Consider the following 26673-nt stretch of genomic DNA (forward strand, 5'->3'; position numbering starts at 1 on the left):
TTGCACATCTGATCCTAGCAAGACCCCAACCTCACTTGAGATGTGGTCCTTTTGCCCAAGTTGCTGCTATGCCAGCCTCCTTCCAGTTTCTCTAAAAAGACAAGCTCCGGCCTCTAGGATTCCAAATTGTACTGCTCTTCAACTGGTTCATGGCCTAAATATAACTGCCACAGGAAGGCTTCTCCAGTGCTCCGGCCAGACAGGCCTCGACGATATGCTTGTAGCCATATGCCCATCCCAGGGGTCATCAGTTTCGGGCAGAGGCAAACCAGTCTTCTCCCCTCGTGTCTCGCTCTGAACAAAAGGATGCCTGATGCTGCCACTCAGCTCCAGGAGCTGCAAACGTCCCCAGATTCAGTGTGGGGATGCAGACCTGGCTCTTGACCTCATTTCTGGAATCCTGTGCCTGAGGGTACTACAGGCCTTGCCACGTTCTGTTACCCTGATTGTGGGCCTCTCCTTCTGCAGCTGGACCTCTCACCACAGTGAGGTCCTAAGAAGCCAGACACATAGCTCCAGGATCACCACTGCTGTGAAGCCATCTCTGGCACTTCTGTACCTGCACTGGTGCCAACTGCAGCCCCTTGGGCACCACTTTCCTTTATCTTTCCAGATGGTGAGCTAAAACAAAGACAGGAAGCCTATCCGTTCCGCCCATGGCAGCGTGCCCTGCAGTACCCGGCACAGGGCCTGGCATCCTATCTACACTCAGTTTTAATACTCGCTGAAAAAATCAACAGAGGAGAAGGAGCCTGGAGAGCTCTGGCAGCCAGGAAGCTGCCAGTCTTGGGGATGCATGGTAAGCTCTGACCTTTACATGGACACGACCCGGCCTCACCCAGGACTTGTTTTTGGCAGGGCTGGTTTCTTGGGCCAGAGTAGGTGGTGATCCCAAAGTGCAAATGAGGCAGCTTGGCTCAGGCAAGGGTGGGGCGGTACCAGGTCCTCAGTCATTCGTTCTGGGGGTGGCCCAACAGCTCTGGTTCCTCTCCACTGCAGGCCTAGCCTGACCCAGAGGCTGAACTAGCAGTGGCAGCCCCTGGCTCAAAATATCTTAAATAAATGGGGCGCCTGGGTGGCGCAGTCGGTTAAGCGTCCGACTTCAGCCAGGTCACGATCTCGCGGTCCGTGAGTTCGAGCCCCGCGTCAGGCTCTGGGCTGACAGCTTGGAGCCTGGAGCCTATTTCAGATTCTGTGTCTCCCTCTCTCTGACCCTCCCCCGTTCATGCTCTGTCTCTCTCTGTCCCAAAAATAAATAAAAAAACGTTGAAAAAAAAATTAAAAAAAAAAAAATATCTTAAATAAACTTAAAAAAAAAAAAAAAAAAAAAAAAAAAATATATATATATATATATATATATATATATATATATATATATATATATATCTTGCCACCGAGCTGCATGTAATTCTACATTAGAGGACCTTTTTTGAGTTAAGCATTGCTCTTCTGAACATGTAAACACTCTGGGAAGGGCCCTGTGTCTGGCAATATCCACACAACTAGCAGAAAACAGCGACACTGGAGCTTCTTTGGCCTTAGATTTCTAGATCTCTTAAATACATGTCACGGGAAGAGTTTAAGAAGAAAGCAGACAATCAACATCACTTATCATCAGGGAAATACAAATCAAAGCCACAATGAGATACTACCTAACACCTGTCAGAATGGCTAACGTTAACAACTCAGGCAACAACACACGTTGGCGAGGATGTGGAGAAAGAGGATCTCTTTTGCATTGTTGGTGGCAACGCAAGTTGGTGCAGCCACTCTGGAAAACAGTATGGAGTTCGTCAAAAAATTAAAAATAGGACTACCCTACGACCCAGTAATTGCACTACTAGGCATTTATCCACGGGATACAGGTGTGCTGTTTCAAAGGGACACATGCTCCCCCTTGTTTATAGCAGCACTATCAACAATAGTAAAAGTATGGAAAGAGCCCAAATGTCCATCGATGGATGAATGGATAAAGAAGATGTGGTATATCTATACAATGGAGTATTACTTAGCAATCAAAAGAATGACATATTGCCATTTGCAACTATGTGGAACTGGAGGGTATTATGCTAAGTGAAATCAGTCAGTCAGAGAAAGACAAAGATCATAGGACTTCACTCATATGAGGACTTTAAGAGACAAAACAGATGAACATAAGGGAGGGGAAGCAAAAATAGTATAAAAACAGGGAGGGAGACAAAACAGAAGAGACTCATAAATATGGAGAACAAACTGAGGGTTACTGGAGGGGTTGTGGGAGGGGGGATGGGCTAAATGGGTAAAGGGCACTAAGGAATCTACTCCTGAAATCACTGTTGTAAATGTTAAAAAATAAAAGATAAAATTAAAAAAAAAAGAAGAAAACAGACAAAAAGAACTGCTAGTAGGCATCCAAATTTTATCAGATGAGGTCAGAGAGAAAGAACACAGAGGTCATCTTCCATCTCTGGAGCAGCTGCCTGATTCAGGATCAACATGAAGCCACACAGGGGTTCAGGGAAGCTCTCTAGCTTCTGGCCCCTTCCTGTCCCAACACCAGCTTAGAGCTACTGTGCACGTGCAATCTACTCCTGCACCACTATGGCCCTGGAACTACCTACGTATCCCCAGTGGACCAGAAAGCCTCCTCAGGAGAGGCCTGATGCCCACATTCCCATCTCTGGCTCCTTGCCAACCAACATACAACTGAGGCCCTAGTAGGTCCCATCTTGGCCTACTTAATTGGTTCTGGAAGGTCTGTGTATGGGCCAGTGGCCCCCACTAGGACCTGAATACACAAACCCTCCTTGGGACCTGGCCCATCGAGAGTGTGCATGCTGAGCGGTGGCTGGCGGGGGGCAGGGAAGATGCCTACCTCGACACAGGTCCTGTTCAATCAGTTTCATCTGCAGGTGGAATATCTGTTCCTGGAGTTTGCAGATGGCGTGTTTCGTTCTCTCACGCCTTGTTACCATGTAGCACAGATTTCTAACCTGAGGAGACAAGAGAGAGATTTTCCACTTTACTCATGGGCAGCCACACCTGACCTCCCAGCCCTGGGGAGAGGGTTGGGGGGGGCACCGCTGCCTAACCTGCCTTGGACATCTAGGAATCAATTCCCAAGCCCTGAGTGTGTCCTCAGCCCTGAGCCACAGTTCTCTGGTCCAAAACACAGGCCAAGCACAGCCTTGATCCTGCGGCTCCCACTGGGCCTGGGCCAGAGCAGGCAGGGAGAGCATCCAGTTAGCTCAGGCTGGTGACTCTACCTGCCTTCTCTAGGCATGAACTTCCTGGCTCACTCTGCCATGCTGCCCCTATGGCTGCCCTCCCCCTACCTACACAGTGCCCCAAGGCTCAGTGGGGCCTTGTAAGGTTACCAATTCCATCCCTCTGCCTCCTGTCCAAGGACTCTTGTCCATCAAAGATATTCCTCAGCCAAAAACACCATGACAAGGCCAACTTCTATCCTGAGACACAAATGGCCATGGTGCAGAGAAGAGAGAGCTCCAGCAGAGCAGCTTTGAGTAGTCAGGCAGTCTCTGACCCCTGGGGCTGAGTGTGCCATGTCCACTTGCTGCACTAAGACCTGAGCCAAGCCCATGTCTGCTCTGGCCAAGGCCCCTCCACATGGCTATGTTCACTCAGCCTGAGACAGAAGTTCTCAGGGGGAAAGGCAGGGGCCTCTCTGACTGCTTAAGGGCAGCTAGGAAGAGAGTTTAGTCCCTTGGAGACCGGTTTGCTTAAGCTCACTCTGCAGCTGTTCTGGAAGCACCTGAAGGATGGGTCATGTTGCTCCCCATCCACCTGGTGCCTTTCCCCAGTGTGCCATCCCCTCACAGCTGCTCTCAGAGTATATCACACTTCTGGGGCCCTCCCTCAAGACATTTCCTTGTTCCACCATGGTCTTTAGCTCAGGTTGAAGCCTCCAAAGCAGGGACAGATGGCCAGAAGCTGTGCGCTGGAATTCTGGGTCCCACCAGGGTCTGTGCAGCTGAGGCCAGTACTTCCGTCTGCAGATGGGTTCCATCTTCAAAGCTGAGTTCAGGCTGCATGACCTTGAGTTGCCTGGGGGAGACCTATGGGTTCCAGAGCCTCTGCCTGTTATCATGACTTCCATTTCTCTTGGCCTGGGGGTAGCTGTGATCACACCTCTCTGTGGACATGGATGTCCTCCCTTCTTTCCTGAGCTCAGTGGTGAAGGATATCTCAGAATGTTGGCTCCAGGCTCTGTACGGACTCTAAGGAGCATTCCACCCTTAGAATGTGTGTACCCAGCCTAGACCATGGACATGGCCATTCAAGGTGAACACCTCCCCAAAGGGGCAGCTGCCTGGCCCCAGCCTAAGAGCCCTTGCTTCCTCTCAAATCCTGGACTTCCTCAGGAGCTCCTCATAATCACACATTTCTAAGCACCAGCTTCAGCTCTGGGAACTCACATGGTGTTCGCCCTGGCTCAGCAGTGGGCAATGCCATCAGGTCCCTTTTTTCTGAGGGCTTGCTGCCCAGCAGGGCAGAGAGATGCAGAGCAAGTACTGACAGGAGCAGGCAGCCCTGACCCAGACCTGGGGGTGGCGAGAAGGCTTCCTGGACAAAGGGACAGGATGAGTGGATGTTGATCACACAGAAGTGCATCAGCTGGGGATGAAGATCCAGAGTAAGGCCAGGCAGGGGAGAGGCAGAGCAAGTCCCTGTGTCTACAATGCTAGGCCAAGGGCAGCTGGGGGTAAGGTGGGGTGAGGCAGAAATGCTGAGACCCTGGCATCACCCTTCAGGATCCAGCTCTTCCTCAATCACCCCCAGAGCCATCCCATCAGTCCCTGATGAACATAACTCTTTCCCATCAGCTCCCTCCATTTCCTGGTCACCTGCATTGGCTCCATCTGGACAACTAGGCATTCTGGCCCCTCTGCTATCCCAGATCATCTTCTTGAAATGTAAATCCTCCCCCTGTTAACACTTCCACTGGTTTCCCTCCTGGGTTGAACAGTGCCTCCTGCCAAATTTTGTCTACCTGGAACCTCAGATATAATCAATTATGATGAGGTCATACCACATATTAATGAGCCCTAAATCTAATGACTGGTGTCCTCATAAAAGGCCATGTGAAGACACATATAGAGAGAATGGTATGTAACAACAGAGACAGAGATGGAATCATGGGTCTACAAGTCAAGAAATGCTAAGGGTTGCTGGCAATCAGAAGCCAGGAGAGAGGCTCGGAACAGATCCTCCCTCAGAGTCTCTAGACAGAATCAACATTGCCAACATCTTGATCTTGGATTTCTGGTCTCTAGAACTGTAAGAAAACATATTTTATGGCACTTGGGTGGCTCAGTAGGTTAAGCATCCGACTTCGGCTCAGGTCTGATCTTACCATTCGTGAGTTGAAGCCCTGTGTCAGGCTCTGTGCTGACAGCTCTGAGCCTGGAGCTTGCCTCAAATTCTGTGTCTGCCTCTCTCTCTGCCCCTCCCCTGCTAGCACTCTGTCTCTCTCTCTCTGTCTCTCTCTCCCCCAAAAAAATTAAAAAAAAAAAAAAAAAAAGGAACCTCCAGAAGGCCTTCCCTGTCCACTGCATCCAAGCAGCTCAGCATTATTCTCCCTGAAACCTGGTCTGCTTCCCTCCTAGGAGTCACATGGCTTCGTGTGCATGGGGACCATGGAGGTGAAGAGAGGTAGACAGACTCATGACTTTGAAGGCCTCAAAACAAACCAGTCAATACATCAAACCTAAAAACAGTTCAAAGTCCAGCTTTTTTTTTTTCAAAGTCCAGCTTTTAAAAAATTTCCCAAACATTCCACCATCGAACTTACTCTAACGTTAATCCTTAACAATGACATGAGCTTTAGAGGTGCAGACGTCCCCTTCAAAGAAACCACTACTTACTTCATCACTTTCTATTAAAATACAGATTTTTATTTTATTTATTTTTTGTTCTTTCACCTGAAACTTTACAAAAAGGTTTCTCACGGCAAACCCAAATGAATTACTGGCATCAAGATCCCTTGGGTGGCTGGTTAGAAACACAAATTTCCAGGCTTGGGGGAGTGTGAAAGTCTCTGGTGGTTGTGTCCTCAAACAGATTTTATACAGCACTATATAATCTGAGAATTACTGCCCTAGGCCAGGGGCCTCCAAAGTGAGCTGCATAGGCTACTGACTTAGATAGTTCATTACGGCACAGGAAGGAAATATTAAAGCAAGTACTGGTATATTTTTTGATCCAATTAGAAATTTTGACTATGTTTGTTTCATGATATACAGTTGTAGATATGAATGAGGCATGAAAAATACAATATATTGCAGGTAAATGCTCCATGTTTTTCCTGATAAGATGCATGACACAATCAGTACCATCTGGAGATTCCTGCTAGGGAAGACAGGAATGCTTCTTTCTGTGAGAATCCCAACAATACCCACCTTCTGTGGTTGGTACACTGGTCATGATGTGACCCCTTGGTTCCAGGGTGAGGTGGGAACATCGATGACTTCTCTAATTTCTCTCAAGACTGTTGGTTACATAGCTACATGTTACTGAATGTTGTGGAGTTCCACTTCTGTGATGGCTTTTGGGGACGAAGTATTAATATCACCTTAGAAGTTCATCCAGGCTATTAGGTTCCTGACACTTGTCATTATTGTTTTTTCTGATTATAAACATAGGAAGTTCTCTTTAAAAAAATCAGAGTGGGGTGCCAGGGGGCTCAGTTGGTTGAGCGTCCGACTTCAGCTCAGGTCATGACCTCATGGTTTGTAGTTTGGGCCTCACATCCGGCTCTGTGCTAACAGCTCAGAGACCACTTGAGATCCTCTGTCCCTTTCTCTCTCTGCCCCCTCTTGCACATGTGCTCTCTGTCTCTCAAAAATAACTAAACATTAAAAAAAAATCAGAGTAAAAAAAGATGAATCAAGTAGCAAAGTCCCCCCAAACTACAGATTGGTAATAAAAGCAGGCTTTACATTTTGAGGAAATTGTTTTGTTATCAGTAAGTTTTACAGAGTGAGCCTGAATGTGGGTGAGGAGGGTGGAGGGCCAGGGAGCGCTCCCAGCCAGTTATCCTGAGCTAGACTGGACTAGTGTTGGGCATTTGTGGAGACTAGGGAGATTGTGGGGGGCAGGCTTGGACCTATGGGCCTGCTGGGCACGAGAGGCTGGAGTTCAGAAGGGAGTGTGGGCTGGACCAGCCTCCTGATGGGGAGCAGAGCTGTGGAGCAGACCACTGAGAGGTCAGACTGAGTGTGGTGAACTGATGATCACCGGGGACAGGGAGCACTCAGAGAGCAGAGAACGGGAGGGTATTAAGGGGGGTTCTGGTCAAAGCATCCACACAAAACATATTTCAATACCAAAGGCATGTCTGACTGTGGTAACCACTGCTGAGAAGGGAGAGGATGAGGATGGAGAAGTGGCCACTGGATGTAGGTGATGGGAAGCTGTTGGTGGCCCTAGTAGATGGTGGTGGCAGGAGCCTGGCCGGAGTGGGAAGCAGTGAGGGAAGACAGGAAGGGACAGATGGGGGTTAGGGCAGAGGGTCCCATGCCTGGAAGGACACATGAAAGGAGGATGTGCTTTTGGAGATGGCAGAAGGTGAAACAGATTCAAATCTGGGAGACTGAGCAGGCATGAAGGGAAGGCCGACTCCCTTGCTGCAGGGTGTGTGTTGGGGGAAGGGGGAATGGGGGAAAAAGGGCAGAAAATCGATAGGGAGGGCTTTACAGGTGAGAAGCTGGAGGGGTCTGGTCTGATGAACAGGAGGTAAGACTGAGGGCCCAGAAGGGGGAGCCTTGAGGGAGGTGGAGCCAGGGTGCAGACAGGTGATAGGCTGGGGAGTCTAGAATGTCCCAGAACAAGGCTGGCTGACAGGAACCTTGGTGGGGTTTATCCATTCACCACTATAGGATTCCTACCAGGTAAGGCTCTGCCAGGTATGTGGTCTTCACACAGGGATAAGGGCACAGGCAGTGAGCTAATAATGTCACATGGGGTGGGGGTGAAGAAAACAGGGACAGTGAAGAGTGGGGAGCCTGGAGGTGGTACTGAGCAGGGAAACAGAAGGCTGAGTAGGAAGGGGGATTTGAGGATACAGTGTTACTGATGAGGGAGCACTCTGAGGTGGCGATTAGGTTTCAGTGAGATGCAGACACTAATGGGTTGGAAACATTCTAGATATGGGAGCTATGGGGGCTGAGGAGCCAGAGTTCTGGAAGCCAAGGCTGCCTTGGACAAGGTAGGCTTTGGTGGGAGGCCAAGAAGAACATGATCTGGGCACTGAGGACAGAGTAAATGGGGTATGACCAACCTGACAAGGAAGCAGGTGGGTGGCAAGTATGGGGAGGGCAAGGTCTTCTCCTTGGTAGAAGAAATAGGGCCTTGAGAAGATCCCACATGTCCCTCCTCAGGGAGGGGGGCAGATGTCTGAGAGCTGCCCCCACCCTCCCAGGCCGGGTCATGCTCTTGAGTAAACTCCTAGTAACTGGATCCAGAGCCACAGGCACAGAGGCCCTGCACAGCCCGAACTGCCAGCACGGTTGCTAGGGGACACCAGTCGGCGTTTGACAGGCTGCTCATCGGCACCGCAATTTTTTTGTCAGCTGTGAATAACTCTGGGAGACAGCAGTGGCCATGCCTTCCTGAGCTGCCTGCTGGGGCCAAGGCCAGCGGCTGAAGTTTAAGGAAAACACATAAAGGCTGACCATAAAGTGGGACTTCAAGCTAGTGGCAGCAGAGTGGCCCTGCCTTCTGCTCTCTCAGCAAACCTCTTGCCTGGCCTCGGGGGGACACGTCGATCAGGGAAGATACCGTTTCATTCCCAGGTCCTAGCACTGGGCTCACACTTTCAGTCCTCCACAGAGCCCCTCTCTGCAAGCAGCCCACTCTTCTAAGAGCCAGAACAGCAACAATAACCACGATGAACAGCAGAGGTCACTGTGCTCCCACCACCACTGTGACTCCAAGGTCAGCTGGCTCCTTATTCCCATTTTACAGAAAGGAAACTGAAACTCAGAAGGCACAGAGCCGGGAAATGCTGGAACTGAATGCAAACCCACAACTGCCCAAGGCATCAGTCTCAACCCCGACTTTGCCTCCCTGATGAATCCAGCCCAAGCTGGCCTGGTGCCCAGTCAGAGGCTGGATACTCTTGGCCGTTGGCACTGGGCCACGACCAGGCCACCAACAGTCATGGGTCTCTGCAGAAAGCCTCCCCTGTGGCAGAGCTCTCAGCCCTGTTCACTCAAGCAAGCCACCAACGCGGCTCTGAAAGGCCCTGAGGCTAGACCTGGAGGGGATCAAGCTGGCACAGGGCTCTCTGACTCTCCACAGCTTACCAGGGCTGCACACGCCCTTGCCTCACTCTCAGCTGGCACCCCTTCAAAGTCGGCCCTGTCTCCTCTTCCTGGAGGAAGAGTGGGTTGGTTCACACCTGACTGTGGAGAGTCCCACCAGAGGCCTCTCTGCATGGCAGATCTGGTTGCCTGGGAAGTTGCTGGCATCCTAGCCCTTGACCTTGGCCCCTTAGCCACATTTGTACCAGCTGACAATGAAGGCAAGAGGGTGGGGGATGCTTTTGCTTAGGAAATGTACAGAATAGGAGGTTAAGCCAACATCTCTCCTGGTGACAAACCCCATCCCCCATCCAAGCCCAAATTCAACTCAAACCCTAGAAAACACACATTCCTCTAATATTTCTGTCATTCATTTTCAAGAGCCCTAGTTTCTTCACCTGCTCATTAGGGCCAGGAGAATCTACTTTGCCTCTACTTTCAAGATAATGATTAAATAAGTAACCCTGCCCCCTGGCCTCCCTGCATTGTCCAGGCGGAGCCAGTGGGCTGACCAGCAGGACCGGGTAGGTCAGACTTGAGGGATCTTTTGGAGAACAGCGGAGTAAAAGCAGGGTGTTTGCACTGGAGGCCTGGAGCCTGCAGACTCAGAGGTGGCCTGAGGACAACTCTGGATGCAGCTTTGGTCTCTGAAAGTACTCGATGTCCAAATGTACCTGATGCCACTGCCACATGACACAGGAGGCTGGGCTGCCCAGGAAGTAGAGGCTGCAATGTAGATGGCCTTGTTCTCTGCCCTGGCTGGAGCCAGGGACATCTGGTGTCCCCACTCTCCACCTCCCCCTTCTGATCTGGTGGCAGGCTGGCTGCCAGGCGGTAAGGTTCCCTCTCAGGCCATCGGGGTCACTTCCCCCTGACCAGGCCTCAGGGCAGAGGAGTACGGCTGAAGGAGATTGGGGAAGCCAGGTCCAGTTTCAGAGGCTTCACCTCAGGTTCCCTTCAACACGGCACAACATCTGTGAAGTTGTTCTACCCATTTTACAGACTTGCCAACGAGATGGACATAAGAAAAACAGCTGCCTCGGGTCATACAAATCCCCCTCAAAGCTTTCACTCAGGATTGTTTCCTTACAAGGACTGGGGAAAGAACAGACGTGTGTCTGTGCTCATGCATGAAAGACATTATGACATGATCCCATGTGCTCTCGAACCCCAGAACTGAATGTCCCTAAAACAGCACCTGGGGTTCAGAGAATATCTGGTTTCATCTTTAGATTGCCTCCAACTTGGTGGTAGTACTTTATGCGTTGGAGGAAATACAGTGGGAAAATAAAGTCAAGTTCAAGCGTATTCTCCGTGGAAGGTGTAATCTCCTCATCTTTTCTTCTGGGGTAGTAGCAGGGAATGGAACCTTTTGGGGGCTCCCATGCTCCAGGCAGAAAGCAACTCTCACTATCCCTTAACCACCACAGCTCACCCCAAAGCCATGGGGTCTCCTCATCTTACTCTGCTCCCAGAACTACCACCTTGGACCAAGCCAAGACCACCGATGTCCTTAGTACACAGCTGGGGGTAGTTTCAGCCAACCCATCCACAGTAGACCCAGTGACTGTTTGGAAGTTGCAGCCAGAGGGACAGTCCCTGCTTAAAACATCCTGCAGCTTCCACACACACTTTGGTCCACCCACTCAGCTTCATCCTTCTACTCCACACAGGCTGACTGTGTCTCCAGCCCACCCATATGCCCCCACGCCCCACGTTAATACCTGTTTTCCTTGCCCTGGTCCAGAACATGCCTGGTGGGCTAATACAACTTGCTGCAATTCCCAGTTTCTCCCCTGCCTGATTCCAAGCTGAAGTTCATGTGTTGGGAACAGGCTACAAATGGGGACAGAGACCAACAGAAGCTCGAAGCCTGGGTTGTGCCCCAGGTCTGATGCCCTAGAGCCTCAGGAACACAGCAGGGCCCCTACCATTCAGGCCCATAAAAGGGTTGGGACCAGAAGGGCTCAGAGATCCAAGGGCTAGAGGCTTCCCTGTTCTGCATAGTATAAGTTACCCCCACCTTGTCAGGGAACTGGAAGCCCTCAGCCACTTGGCCAGACATCACCATTTGGAGTTGGAGAGCCATGGCTGCTGTAGGGCAGTGTACATGGGGTGGAAAGACCTCCTAGGATGCCCACCAGACAGGCCAGAAGGTGGAAAAGTGACAGGGGGACTCACCCTCTCCAAGTCCTGTCGTAGGTGTGTGAAGAGCTTCAGGCGGCGGTATAGGACATCCTGCTCCTGCTGGGCCAGGTTGTCCACCTCGTCAGTCTTGGGGGTCAGCAGTGGCTGATTGGCGTTGGCTTTCCTCTTCAGTTTCCAGTACTGGTAGATAAAGTCAACCAGTGCCTCAGCTAGCTCCAGCCGCTCAGCCACCTCAGCAGGCTCCACCAGCTCGTAGAAGTCTTCCTCTAGCTGCTGCAGCCGCTGTTTGCGTAGGGTCACCTTCTCCAGGTCCTCACCAGCTGAGCTGGGCTCCGCGGGATCAGAAGTGGGCTCACCCCGAGGGCCCCCGTCACTGTGCTCCTGGCAGAATGACTTGAACTTGACCTCGTCATTGTCCGCTAATATAGTCCGCATTTCCAGGCCATGGTCAAAGGCGCATGTGACGTGAAATGCTGTGACACAGGAAGGCATGGAGCACTAGAGGGAGAGGAGGGGAAATATCAGGCATGAGGGGAGCCCTGGTAGGAAGGAAGAAGGATGTAGGCCACTCTCCAGGGTTCCACTGAGAACCCAGGATGCTGGTGAGACCCTATATAAAATGGCATGGACCCCCAACATCCTGTGGGTATGGAAGGAGCTGTGGTATGTGGGAAGGGGGAACTCTGGGGGAGCTTGAGAGGAAATGGGTTTCAGCACCATATATCCTGGGGAAATGGTCAGGTGATTTGACAATCCTTTGGGGATTAAGCTGCATAAGTATGTGGGCAAAATGACTTTGGAACAAGAGGCATCAAAAGAAAGGCTGGTGGCGGGTCACTGCCTCCTTTCTGCAACATCATCTAAGATGGGGAGTCATGTCCCTCCTTTGTCCTCTGGGAAGAGGTGCTGGACAGGAACCCCTTCCTTCTCTTGTCCAGGCAGCTAGGGCCGACTCAGGGACTGCTCCTCCCTCACAGCCTTGGATGATGGCTGTGATCAACTGATAAATGTTTCAGGAATACCCCACCCAACTATTAACGACCACTTATGTCGCACTCACAAGTCATTTTGAAAGTCTTACAAATGGGTGGAGGCACATCTAGTGTTTGCAATGACAACTGTTTGCTAGAGAAAGAAGGACAAAAGATGACCCCCACTTTCCAATCCATAGACCAGCAGCATCGGGTCACCTGGGAACTTGCTGGAAAAGCAAATTCTCAGCCCATTCTTGATCTATTGAAACAGGACCTCTGGGGATAGGCCCAGAAATGCGTGTTTTAACAAGCTCTCCAGGTATTACTGACGCACACCAGAATGTGGGAACCAATGCTGTGGAAAGACTGGTGCAGTCCTGTCCTGTTTGGGGAGAGCCTATTAGCTCAGTTGGACGAAAAGTTTTTCCTACCCCTCCCACATGTTTGATGTCAGATGTGAGGTCATCGTATTTATTAACCCCAAAGACAGTCGCTCTTGGGGAAAGCCAGAATCCTTTGGCAATGCAGTGATGTGGTGAGCCTTTGCTTCTGCACTCTACCCCATGCCCAGAGGGACTGGGGATGGAGGAATGCCTCTCAGGTGAGGTTCTGAGTCTGGCTCCAGTCCCAGGTCTCCATGGCCCATCAGTGGTTCTGTCTATAGCACTATGGGAGTAGGGTGGGGGTGGTGGCAGCTGTGTGTTTTCCAGAGGGTCCCAGAAGCACCCCTCTACGCAGATGGTACATGCAGGAGACCTCCTGGGTGACAGCAGGTGAACGGGCCACGTACCTGGATGCAGGTGCCTGTGCACTCCTTGCAAAGGCTGCACGACAGAGCCCAGCGACTGGCTGGGATATGTGAGATCTTGGTGATGGGCTCCATCTTCTCAGGGCACCCGATGCTGACCTAGGCAGGACACAGGGAGCTCCATCAGGCCTCTCATCCCCAGCCTGCCTCTAGGGATCCCCCAAATGGGAGGTGTCTGCTGAAACCAGGGAGTGTGTGCACAGGGCAATGGGAGAGCCCCTGAATCACAAGACCTTCATGACTATCCCAGGCTGACCACTGAGTGTGTTGGTGTTTCCTCACCTGTGACTAGTCTTAAACTGTGACTGTGTATGAGAGTGCACAGCAGTCTGTGTAACTGTGTATGTGTGTGTGCGTGCACAAAGATTACTTATTGTAACATGTATTTATTTAATTTATGTTTCTGGGCAACAAGTAAATACCCCAAAGCAGCATTTCTTCTTGGGGGCTTCCAGAGCTCTCCTGGCCAATAGGGATATGCCTTTATTTAGCTCTTCCTATCCCTCCTATGGGGAGAAACCAACAACCATGCCTAAGTCTTCTGGGCACAGCCCACCTCTTAGACCTAGAGGGTGCATTGGCCTCCCTACTGCCCATGTCTGAAGATAGAGGAAGGGCTCCTGTCCAGAGGTCCTAAACCAAAGGGCCCCCATGGTGGGGAGAAATCCTTGTTGGTTCTGCCTGTCTCCGCTGTGCCCAGCCCAGGGTACACTCAGAGGTAGTCCCAGCTTTCAAGATGTTGATCTGGGAGAAAGATGCCACTGTCAACACAACCACTATCACCACAGAAGCCCACAATGTGGGTCCCTGCAAGAACATTCAGACTAGAAGCCCACGAAGGGGAGAGGCATCTGCTGACAGGGCCACCTGGCTTGCTTCCAGGCAAAGGCAGCATCAGAGTGGGGCTTCAGTCTGAGTCCGGGGACACAGCAGGGCTGGGTCAGAAACTCTGGTGAATGTCAGCATTTCATATTTCAAATAAAACAGCATGACCTTCCAGGAGCCCAGGGCTTCTAACTCAGAGTGGGCAAAGCCTGTTGCCCAAGTCCCCCTCCACCCAGACTCAGACCCAGGCTGACCCCTCCATCCCAGCCAGTTAGCTATCCACTTCTAATGAGCTCTCTGCCTGATTGCCTGATTTCCTTTTAGGTCAGCTGGCTTATTTTTGTTTTAAACAGGGTGTATGACACTGGTTGGAACCACTGCCTGGATTTGGAAGGACCCACAACATGCTTTCACCTCTACTCCGTGGCCTGGCATCTGCCCAGCTCTCAGACCTACCACCTGGATCCCCCAGTGTCCATAATCCCATTTACCCATAGAAACTACCACCTGAGTTCTGTCCAAGTCCACAGGCAAAGCTCTCTGTGGGTCGCTGCCCCAGTTCTTCTCAGGTGCCACGTGAGATATCCCTTTTTATGCAAACCTGTGGCCTTCTTTCCCAGTGCTCTGCTACCAGAGTTCTGGTAGCAGACCCTCTTATCCAGGGCTGCCCCATCCCCCTGTCTGCCCACCTCAGGAATCCACAGAGCGCAGCTGACGTGCACCCACTTGGTCCCGCTCCTGGTGGGCTTCAAGGCTCCTCCTCGCTTGGGGCAGAGCAGGCACTTTGGCTGGACACCCAGGGCACATGTCCGGCACAGCCAGCTGCCCGTGGGCACCTTGAGGATCCCGTAGCATGCCTGGGAAGAGAGCAGAGTGGTCACAAGTTAGATGCAATGGCCATCTGCGTCTGGTCAGGGTTCAGCTGCAAATGGTCTCAGCCCCAGCCCGAGCTAGAAGCTACAGGGCCACACTGCTAGTAGGCTCTGGTAAGGAGGCCTCCAGAAGGATTCTAAGGCAAAGATGCCAGTCCTCTGTGGAAGGGCTCAGCTCTGCCCTCTGTTGGGAGGAAAGTCACTTTGGCCAGAGATTCATAGTGAGTGATGGATTTCAGAAGTGTCTATGAACTCCTGCAAGTTGAACATACATTTGGGTATGTTATGATGCCTGAGGACAAGGCCCAGAGCTTTCTACTTTTTTTCATAGAGATTTGTGAAGGGGGCTCCTCCTGGTCATGCCTAGGGCTTATGGATCTAAGAGCTACTGGGTATAAGGATAAGAATGAATGGGGGGTACAAAGACAAGTGATGAAGCCCCTCTGAGCTCCCTAGGAAATATTTCAGAACCGGTGGATAAGGAGATGTGAGTGTGCGTGTGTGTGTGTACGTGTGTTTGCTAGAGTGGATCCACTGGGTTCCAGTCAAGTCTTCTATAAACAAAGCCCAGAAACACCCCACACCTGGGAGCTTTGGGGCCCAAGATCAAGAGGGGGGCATGTCAGACAACTCCTGATTTATAACATCAATAATGATAAATACTTAAAGCTCGTACTATACTGTTCTCAGCAAATAGCTCGTTAGAAGTATCTTAGTCATCACAAGAAATTACTTTCATCTGTAGCTGAGAAAATAGAGGTCCAGAGAGATTAAGAAATTACCCAAAGTCACATAGTTTGTAAAGGGCAGGGCCACAATTTGAAATCAGGAACCCTGGCTGCAGGCTTTGCTCTCCATCACTGCATTGTGCTGCCTGTTTAGAACTTCAGGACGGTGAGGAGCAGAGGAAGAGGGGCACGGAGGCAGGGGGTAGGGTGTTCAGTGAGGGGATTTGATGGAGGCCCACAGGAAAAGGATGGAAAGAGAACCCAGTGGACATTCACTCCAGTCTGGCTGACAGGACTGAGCCATGGGGCACTCATTCCGTTCCCTCCTCCTCCCTTGCCCTTCTCAGGGGCCTACGCCCACAGTGCTACTGCATTCCTACAGCGAGAATGACCAGTTCTAGGCAGCAGCCTGGCCAAGCAGCATGGGGGAGAACGATTGAGAGGATGCCCACCTGGTGCACACAGACATTGCATTTGTCACAGAAGACCATCTCGTTGCCATCTTCGCCCTCGGGAGAACGGCACACATCACAGACGACGTCCTCATCATACTCAATGCCCAACCCCTCCTGTGTCTCAATGGCCCGTGCCATATTCTGGTGGCACTGGGTTTCCAACTCTTCCAGCACACGCTCTAACGTCAGCTCATCCAGCTCTGGCCTCTCTGTGAGGACAGCAGGGGAGGGTGTTAGGAGCCTGGTCTATCAGGGCAGACGTGTGGATGGGTCTCCACCCACTTACTGTGTGACTTGGGGAAATGCACCCACTGTCGTGGGCCTCAGCTCCAACATCTGGAAACAGAATGGGCTGGACCATTCAATCTCAAAGACCCCTGGGGCTGGTTATGGTGTTCTGACTTTAGACACCCTGCTTGTGACCACATACACGTGTACATGCAGATAACACAGAAGTATCTCTGGGGTACAGCTGTGTGCATGCGGAATCCACTGCTTGAATTGTGTGTATGGCAGGGGGCTCAGGGAAACCTTCCTAGGAGATAGTAGTGCCCCATATCAAGTGTCCTCAGCCTCATTTATCATCCTAGACTCATTAATGTATTCACTTACTCTTCGTATAATAGTCAGGCTTACTAACAATATTCTCAACAACTCTGGAAATTGCATGCTATTAGTGCACTCACCTGACAGCTACAGAAAATGAGGCACAGACACACCAAATAACTTCTCCAATCACTAATACGGCAGGGACTTTCTCCTGTCTATGCAGTGCCAAAGCCCAGTTGTGCCCACTACCTTTCTGAGGGTGGCATTCAGAAGAAAACTCTGCCTGACCTGCCCCGATCCCACTCTTAGCCTGGCAGGTCACCTACCCATCTCCTTGAGCTCCGAGTTGATAAGCTCCAGCCAATAGGCATCAATCTCGTCCAGGTCATAGCGGCTGCCCCCAGGCCAATCAGGCTGGGAGCCCTCACCAAGTTCAGAGCTGCTAGGGGACACCTGGGTAGGGGGGCCTTCCAGCGGCGGGAGAATCCTAGGAAATCAAGAGAGGGTATTATGAGGGGAGGGATCCTCAGCCTGCCAGCCTTACTGGGTCTGGCAGCCTCCAGTGAGTCGACCAGCCCAGATGAGGAGCTGCTGGACAAGTGTGATTTTTTGATGCTACTTCCTTATACTACCTCTTCTTGCCTGCCCACCCTGCAGAGACTCAAAGCACTATAGGTAAGCAGGAGAGCAGACCAAAGGGCAGAGTGTGGGTGGGGAGTGGGTGCTGACCTATTGTCCTACACATCCCATAAACATCCATTCTGCCCAGAGCACTCTACTGGTCCTCTCATGAAGGTATCTGGGCCTTAGCTAAAGCTCCATAATCTAGATCTGCCCCGCCTGGGCCTATAGGAGTCAGCCTATGTGCTCTCACTGGGCAATGCCCAGTGCTGGCCACTGTGGGACAAGGGGGAAAGAGCGAGTGGGGCTTCAGGTCCTTCAGCATACCCCTCAAGGCTAGGGAGAGGCCAAGATTATCCCCATGTCCCCACAGGGGAAAGTGAGGCCGGGTCTCCTCTAGGGTGAGAAGGAGCCTTACCTGGGTACACTGCTGTAGCTCATGGTGGCCCTTTCCACATAAAGGGTCTACACTCCCAGAAGACAGTGTCTCCCACATACCTTATCATTCCCTTGAATATGACATAACCTGAGCAGTCAGTCTCTCACCATGGTATCCCCTCCCCCACTGCGAGATGGAGGCCTCCTCCCCTGGATATAAGTAAGGATGGGCCTACTACAGTCCCAGAATCATACTCCAGGGCAGCCCTCCCTTGGGTCATGGCTCTCCCTGAGGCAGCTACATTTGAAGGGTCCTGGCTGCAAAATGTGGACCCAAAGTCCTGATACACTATATGTTTTTTAAGTAAACTCTACCCCCAACGTGGGGCTAGAACTCACAACTCTAAGATCAAGAGTCGCATGCTCTACCGACTGAGCCAGCCAGGAGCCCCCTGATCTACCACTTACTGTGTAATCTGGGCAAGCTGCCCAACCTGTCTGTGACCAGTGACCTCATCCAAAAAAATAAGCTAATAATAACAGTACTCTACTTTCTATGGTTGATAAGAACTAAATGGATGAATATGTGGAAAGCTCTTACAACAGTGCCTGACACACAGTAAGCACTACAGGTGTGTGAGTGTGTATTTTAAGACCTCTAGATATCACTTTGCTCCTTCTGAGATGGAACTGGAGGGCTTTTTATCTGGGGAGGGCATAGTTCCCCCTCTTGGCTCAGCTGTGTGCTGCCCCTCAGTTCCTGATGCCAGTTCAAAATGCCAGCTCTTCCCACCCTCCACAGGTTGCCATGGTTATTGCTGTGGAGCCTGGCTTCCATCTGGCCAGCCCTCCCAGGGGCTGAGAGGCCCTTACTTGCCCGAGGAGCCTCCTGGGGTCGAAGGCAGGGCTGCCAGGGGTTGTACTCAGAGCAGACACGGGAGGGGAGGGCAGGATGGCACAGGGACATGGCTGAGCTATGGGGAGGATTCCTGGGCTCCAGGACATGCCCCAGGTGTCAGCCAGAGGGGCAGGAAGGATGAAGGAGACAGGCGAAAATGGCCTCCAGACCTGGAAGGAGGCTCAGAGAAGGTTGAGGGGAGTAAGGAGAAAGGGAAAGTGCTTGGTGCCACCTTTTCCCACACGAGAGGCCCAGATTAAGGAAGGCCTCCGGTAATGACTAATGGTGACTCCATCCAGCCCCCCCCCGTAAAATAGGTCATTCTAAATAGATGTAATACTGATACTCTTAGTCCTATAAAATCCTGCTTTTCCTCACAAAGATCTTACTGGAATTAATACTTTTTAAAAACTAATTTTGTCTTGATGCTACTTTGTGTCCCCAGCGTATGCTCAATGAGGTTTTGGATATAACCTTAGAGTGCCCTACTACCTACTGGTGTAACTACCGACACCTGTGTTCTCAGTCAGAAAGTTCCTTTCTTTGTCTGAGAATCTAGGGTTAAGGGGCTCACACCAGAAAAGGCATTTCCTGTGTTTCCTGGGGATCTCATCCTCAAGTGTTACACCTCTTCTGGCTCTGGCTATGGAAGAAGCTATCTCTACCAGCTGGGGATCACCTGACCCTAAGCCAAGGTCTCAGTCTCGACTGTTAGCTAGCAGGACACAGATCAGCTGAAGAAGGCAGATGGCCTGGGCTGGAATCTGGGGGAGGGTCTCTACTTCAAAAGCCTATACCTACACCAGAGGCTGGTTTTGCCCTAGGTTGAATCTTCTGGACACAATGAGGGAGCAGCACAGGCCATCAGTCAATTCATGATCAGGGGCTGAGACAGGTTCTCATTATCCACATAAATTTCAGACCATGAGGTAGGCAGACCTGCCAAAGGGCCAGGGAAGAATGGACAAAAAGGGAGACAGAGGGGGCTGGGGTAGCAGTGGGGAAAGAGCAATGAAAGCCAGCATGACAGCGTGATGGGGGCACAGCCTCTCTCTGGGCCTCACAGGGGCAACCCAGTGCTTGTTCCCTTGGTTTGTGACTTCCTGGCCCAGCCCACTAGGCCCTGGTGGTCATACAGGGAATTCCCCAGAATTTCCCAACTTCCTCATCTATCAAATGGGGACAGTAAGATGTACTTTATAGGGCTGATATGGTAATTAAATGAGAAGATGAACATAGCAGGCTCAGCACAGTGAATCCTCAGGAAGCACTGCTGTTAATAGTTCTGACCATGGTGGTTGCTGTGCTGGCTTCCAGATAAGGGCCTTGCAATGGGAGGTGCCCTGGAAGATGGCGGGACTGGGCTGGAGGGAGATAGGGAAGACTTTGCAAAGGAAACAGCCCCTCCCTACCTCTAGTCTATCCTCTCCAAAGAGCACAGACAGGAGGGGAGTGCCTGGCTCCTGTCAGCTTAGAGCAGCTGAGCATATGCAGGGAATGCACCTAGAAAAGCCAGAGCAGTCTGAACACGTGCTCTCCTCTTGATGTCAACAGATAAAGCACCATGCAGGCAGACAGAAGCCAAGCTACTGGTATGGAAGCATCTGCAATTAATTACCCAGGCCATTGGATGTTTCCGGAACAACCTCACATTGACATCGAGGAGGGAGGACAGACAGCTGGGCCAAGCCTAATCAGGAATCCCCTCTCGGCCCAGCTGGTGGCCTGCCCCTCCCCTTTACTGCCCTGGGCCCTTGCCATGTGTATTCTCATTTCATCCCTGCCACACCATTAGGCAGCTACTGTTATCGGGCCCATTTTACAGAGGAGAAAACTAGTTCAAATAGGTTAGTGGTAGTTCTTCAGTCTGCACAGTCTGCAGATGTAAAGGTGTCAAACTGGCTAGGAGCTTAATCCACATTTCTGGCCCTGGGGAGGGGATGTGGAGAATACATTTCCTCTCCAAATCCCACATATTCTCCCTTCCAGAGAATACTAGAGCTCCCCTGACTGTCAGAGGGCCCAGCACTCAGCCCTCAGCAGCCACAGGATGAGCCCTGCCCAGCCCCCAGTCCTCACAGAGCACATAAGCAGCGTTCAGAGTCTTATCTGCCTCTGTAATTCCATGTCCAGCACAGGTCTGGCACCAGGCGGGCACTCATAGGTGTGGCTACTGGAAAGCAACAGTGCCAATGTCAAGGGAGGTCAGGGCTGGAATCTTTGCCCCAGGCCTGGTCAAAATGGGCCTAAGTGAGAGCCATGGGGCTGCCAAGGCCAAGAGTGCTGGTGGGCCGGGGAGGTCAGGACATCAGGTCCCTCTACCCAGAGACATGACTTAGAGGGTTTTGTAGCATGCAGAAAGCATCACTTGGTTGACCTCTATTGCGGGAGGCAAGGCCACAGTCATGAGGCACCACAGGTCTCTGTGATCCACAGACCTGAAGGCTACAAAGCCTGGAGAGGATATACCCTGACCTAGCTCCTACCTTGCCCTGGCAGGGAATCCTCCTGGGATTCCGGAAGTAACTGCTTCCGGAGCATCTGCTGTGTGTCAGCATTCAACTCCCTCCCACTTAGAACTCTCAAAAAGGAGTTAACAAGTCAAGAGCATGGCTTATTCCTGACTTAAAGACTATTTAAAAGCCTGGAGATTTCCCAGATAAGACCTGCTTGTGGGACCCAGTTGGGACTGATGTGAAGACAACTCATGGCCTGTTTTTACTGAGTGCTTGCGTGAGCCAGGTCCCATGCCAAATGTCTTCCAGGTGTCGTTTCCCTATGTCATCTCAACCACCATGGGGGTAGATGTACCATCGGCATTCCCATTTCACAGACAAGGAGACCAAGGCCCAGGGAGGTTATGTTTCTGGCCCAATGTCAGACTGAATGTGAGTGGCAATTTGAACCTAAGCCATCTGGCTCCAGAGCTGAGCCCAAGTCCGGGCCCTCAGCCTCAAAGGCAAACTTCCAGTATTTCTGGAAATTTTCAATAGTTTGTGGGACCAAAGAATCTAAGAACAGAGACAGGCTACAAAGGTCCCTTGTCCCAGCCTCCCCTGTCTAGGGTCTCCCAGCCTGGGCTGCCCAACTTACCTCACCACAGGCTCTGGAATGGCCTCTGCTCCAGCCGGCACCTGCACACCCTTCTCCCATTCTTGTCGCCATGGGTCGGCCAGGATGTAGTAGTCATCCGGGCTGAGCTGGCAGGAATCTGGAATCTTCATGGCTGTGATCAAGTCTGTCCGGAACACCTGTCAGGAGCAGGAGTGGAAAGAGTGCCTCAGGGTGGTCTGCTCCACAGCCAGGGCAGGAAAAGGCAAATGCAACTCCAGTGGGCTTTCTGTCCGCGCCGCACTGCCCCACTTTACTTCAAAGTAAGAAGCCAACACAAAAGCAATAATTACATTAACACACCTTCCCTGAACTCAGCACAGGGCTCTGCACAGAGATGTTCAATAAATGTGCTGAATGGAATTCACCTGTGTTCTGATCTGTTAAAGAACAGAGTTTGAATGATGGATGGGAGTGGAACTCAGGAAAGAGGAAAAACTTGCTGAGAAAGGCCAAAAACCTAAGGGAAAAATCAGATGGTAGGAAGGCTTCTGTGAATGCAATACTGCCATTAAGTGACTGCTTGGGGAATTTCTACTGAAGGTTTAAAATTACGCTCCATTGCTCATGTCCTCAATCTCTAAATAAATAAATAAATAAATAAATAAATAAAGGGGTGCCTGGGTGCCTCAGTTAAGCGGCCGACTTCAGCTCTGGTCATGATCTCATGATTTGTGAATTCAAACCCCGTGTCAGGCTCTGTGCTGACAGCTAGAGCCTGGAACCTGTTTGAGTTTCTGTGTCTCCCTTTCTCTCTGGCCCTCCCCTGCTCTGTCCCTGTCTCTCAAAAGTAATAAACATTAAAAAAATTTTTTTTAATAAATAAATAAAAACTTAAAAAAGCTGGGGGTGGGGGCACGCCTGGGTGGCTCAGTCAGTTAGGCGTCTGACCATGATCTCATGGTACTGAGTACAAGACCCTGAACTGACGGCATGGAACCTGCTTGGGATTCTCTCTCTTTGCCCTTCCCCTGGTCATGTCCTCAATCTCTCTCTCTCTCTCTCTCAAAATCAATAAATAAAAACTTAAAATTATGTTAGTACTGCAACCACAGGCTCAAATGGAGGTGTGAAGAAGTACAGGGCACCAACCCCAGGCAAATATCAGAATCTTACATAAGTAGCTGAGGGAGAGGCCAATCCCCAGGGGCAGCTCAGAGAATAGCTTCCCATGAGCCAGGGACTCCAACGTCCCTCAAGAACAAGGACACTGTGTTTCCTGCTCAGCCGGGGCAACAAAGTACCATCCTCTGTGTGTGACAGAGTAAGAAGAAGAGAAGGTTGCATTCCTTCTTAGTCAAGCCCATCCAAAACTTCTCAGGACCAGGCCATGAATGTCTGCACCCTCATGCTCTGGTTTTCTTCTGGGCTACAGGGAACTCAGGGGGAATCTGCTTTTCCCAATGTTCTGTCTGTTGCCCACCCACCCAACTCCGATTCCCTGCCTTCCACCCTGGAACAGTCTCCAAGCCCAGCCCCAGCTGACACCAGCAATGCCTCTCTTGTCCAGTTGCCTGACCTCACTGTGGCCTCCCACAAAGGGATATTGCAGGACCTGGTGGCAGCTCCAGACACTATGTGACTTGCTTAGGCACCAACTTTCCCAGTGATTATCAAATCAGAATCACAAATTGAGAAACCACTTCAATGAGTTTTCTAGGCCTCTGACCAAATTCCAAACCAAACACTCCCCAGAAAAACCAGCATCACTGGCCTTCCAGGGGTTCATGACCAACCCGTTCAGTGGCAACCTCTGCCTGCCAGGGGCCCAAATCACTTGGCTGTGTGTGTCTCATTTGAATCTAGGGCCACAACAGCAAGAAAACAACTGAAATGGGTGCACCAAGGGGGCTCGAGGCAACATCGTCCAGAAATCTAATTAACATTTGCATCTAGCTAGAGAGCGCCCTGGCTTGAAAAAGGTCAAGTTTCTTGAAGACTCTATTTGCCAATATAATTTAATTGTTAAGACTAACACCCTAACATTTAATTAGGGTGCCAGTGTGAAAAAATTAAAACGAGATTACGATTAAATGCTAATTAAGCAGAAGATGAAATGTGGGGAAGATTTCACAGCCCTGATAATTTGCATATCTTATTAGCAAGCAGTAAGGCAGCTGATACAAGAACACAAACTCAGGCAGTGGGTGCTTCTGTGCTGTCTGTCCTTCACAAGTCCCCCTTTGCTGGCTTGGGTCTTTCCCAGCTAAGGCCTCTTACGAGCCCAGCAGGGCTGGAGCTGGGCTATTCCCCTCTGGGCCCCAGGACAGGACCTGGTGGGGTGAATGGAACCCATAGTCAGCTCGTCACTGCCTCCAAATTCTCCTGATCCAGGTAAGCCAAGTGGTATAGGTCGAAGCCCTGTCACTCCAATGCCATGGGGAGCCTCCCACCCAGGAGGGCGTATCACCTTGCTCCAGAAATCAACCCTTCACTACAGTCACTAAGTGCCCCTCCAAAAAGGCACGGGTAAGCCTGAAACCTTTTGCAGTTCTCTCATCCTGTGCTATAGTATAGGCATCATCTCTTTCAGGATTCCTTTCCCTGATCACCTTGACTCAGGGAGCACCAACTGCCCCACAGAGCCATGTTCCACCCTGTTATCCTGCCTCTCATCCCAGCACTTAACACCCCCACAATTAACTGGTGTGCTCCTGTGGTTTGTTTGTTGCCATCTCCCCTGCCAAAGCAGTCCTGTGTTCTGCTATGTTCTCAGTGCCTGGCATAAAGACTGCCACCTAGCAGGTGTTTAGTAAATAGTGATGAAATGAAATGAATGAATGAAAGAATGAATGAATGGCCCTCTCTGGGGAATTATCTGAGGAGTCTGAGACCCCCAGCTGGCTCCTTGGCAGAGCTTTTTTTTTTTTTTTAACGTTTTTTATTTTTGAGACAGAGAGAGACAGAGCATGAACGGGGGAGGGGCAGAGAGAGAGAGGGAGACACAGAATCGGAAGCAGGCTCCAGGCTCTGAGCCATCAGCCCAGAGCCCTACGTGGGGCTCGAACTCACGGACCGCAAGATCGTGACCTGAGCTGAAGTTGGACGCATAACCGACTGAGCCACCCAGGCGCCCCTTGGCAGAGCTTTTTGAACACGCACTAACAGGGTGAGATACCTCACGGATATATGCAGAGTTGAAATCCCCAAGCAGGGCTCAAAGCCTAAGGACCAGCACACTACCCAAGCTGGAGTCTGGGAAGCCAGAATGCCAAGCCACACCAGCAGGGGAGAGGTGGCCCTGAGGTAGGAACAGGAGTGGCACTGGAACTCTGCAGGAAGGGATCCCCAGGCTCAACTGGATCAGAGATTCAGGAGGGAGGGAGAAAGGGGGAGAGAGAGAGAGAGAGAGAGAGAGAGAAAGAGAGAGGGACTAGCCCCAAGACAGTTCCAAGTTTCATCCTAGGTCACTTAGGTAGCAGGTGGCAGACTGGACACAGTGGTCCTTTTGGGCAGGGGACTGATGGAAATTCAGGCAGGGGAGCAATATCCTAATAGTAGCAGCCAGCACTTAAGGTGCACTGGGTATTCAGCACCAGTCTAAAGGCAGTTTTTCAATTAATTTGAGTCCTTACACTAACTCTGTGAGGTAGATGCTACCATCATCCCTATTCTGAAACTAAAGTTAGTTAAATAACCTACACAAGGTCCTATATGCTGCAAGTGGCACAGGATCCTAGGCCATGAGCCACCCAACACTCCCCCCACAGCCCCTCTGCCCCTTCTGGCCACTTGCTCATTGCCTGCACAGAAGCCAAATCAGATAGCTTCCCCAAAGGCTGGACTATGTAAATTAGATGGTGGCCTTTGCAAACTCCAAGCCCTTGAATGGCCTTCCACTGTTCCCTCAGGCTGAGCTGTAGGGCCTACCAGGCCCTGTGGCCACACAAATACACTTCAGTCTCCTGAGCACTTTTCACTCTTGGCACATGGGAGGACCCTGCTGGGACGCTCTTGTCTCTTGCCAAAGTGGGGCTGGCCTGTTTCATCTTGGAGGTCTCAGACGGGTCCACATGTGCTCTGGGAAACCTTCCCGGATCCCAGGCTGGGTTCTGGGCTTCCTGTGAACTCCCACAGGTCCTGTATTGGAATCCCCTGGTTTCCTACTCCATAGCCCCCACATGAAGGAAGTGAGTTCAGTGAGGTCCAGCTGGGTCACAGGCTGGGGCCCAACAGTGTACATAGGGCCTAGCACATGTGAGGTGCCAACAAAGGCTGAATGACTCAAAAGCCTTTCACGAATCTACCACCACTTTCTTGGGTTACTGCCCAAGGCTACATATAAGCTGGGCACCTTGGTACTCTGTACCTTCCAAAGGAGCCTCTGTGCATTTATATAAAACCTGCCCACAAATATGGCAACCCAACTATCACCCAAACATCCTTTTTGTTCTAAACAGGATTGAAAGAAGCTCAATTACTCTCCTAAAATGCCTTTGAATTATTTATGAAAACTAAATAAAGAATAAAATGGACGCTGATGAACTGGAGGCCTTGTCATGACGAGAAAGTTGGAAGTTGGAAAACAGCAATTTTCCAAGAATGTGAATGTTTACTATTTTTTCTCTTATGGCAGAAAATGACAAATTGTCTTTAAAGGTCTGCTGCCTAGCAACCAAGTTCTGAGCTGCCTGGGAGATGTTAATTGTAGCTTCTTCAAACAGTATGAAGAATGGTTAAAGGTCTAAAACTTCAAACAGTATGAAGAATGTTTAATAACCAGTCTGAATGCCAAAGTGCCAACATGGCTCTGGAGGGAGCCGAAGACGGTGTTCTCCCCAGATCTAGCAACAATGCACATGGCCTTGAACTCCATTTCCTTTTCCTGAGACTGAAGACTACAGCCACTGAGCCATCTGTCTGGTTTTCCACACCTACTTCCCCAGGAAGAACCCCAAACAGACTCTGCCAGAAACCATCAGTGGAGTCTGGTACGACCTCCTGAAGCAAAGACAGTGACAACAGGCAACTTTCACTATGCTATGCACAGAGCTCTCGTATTTT

The 26673-nt window shown here is 50.9% G+C and overlaps 1 protein-coding gene across 10 annotated transcripts in view; it reads right to left on the reverse strand.

Annotated features, from left to right (window-relative positions):
• The window catches only part of JADE2 (jade family PHD finger 2), a 136227-nt gene that overhangs the window by 7092 nt on the left and 102462 nt on the right, over positions 1-26673 (reverse strand). For all 10 annotated transcript variants that reach the window (XM_058736248.1, XM_058736249.1, XM_058736244.1 and 7 more), the window contains 7 exons: positions 21652-21809; positions 16988-17148; positions 16110-16321; positions 14747-14914; positions 13215-13331; positions 11484-11948; positions 2855-2972 (listed from right to left, as the gene is read on the reverse strand). In XM_058736248.1, coding sequence (XP_058592231.1) covers positions 2855-2972; positions 11484-11948; positions 13215-13331; positions 14747-14914; positions 16110-16321; positions 16988-17148; positions 21652-21809 — 1399 coding nt within the window. The remainder of the gene's footprint in view (positions 1-2854; positions 2973-11483; positions 11949-13214; positions 13332-14746; positions 14915-16109; positions 16322-16987; positions 17149-21651; positions 21810-26673) is intronic.

Source organism: Neofelis nebulosa, chromosome 1 (assembly GCF_028018385.1).
Source record: "Neofelis nebulosa isolate mNeoNeb1 chromosome 1, mNeoNeb1.pri, whole genome shotgun sequence".
Lineage (NCBI taxonomy): Eukaryota > Metazoa > Chordata > Mammalia > Carnivora > Felidae > Neofelis > Neofelis nebulosa.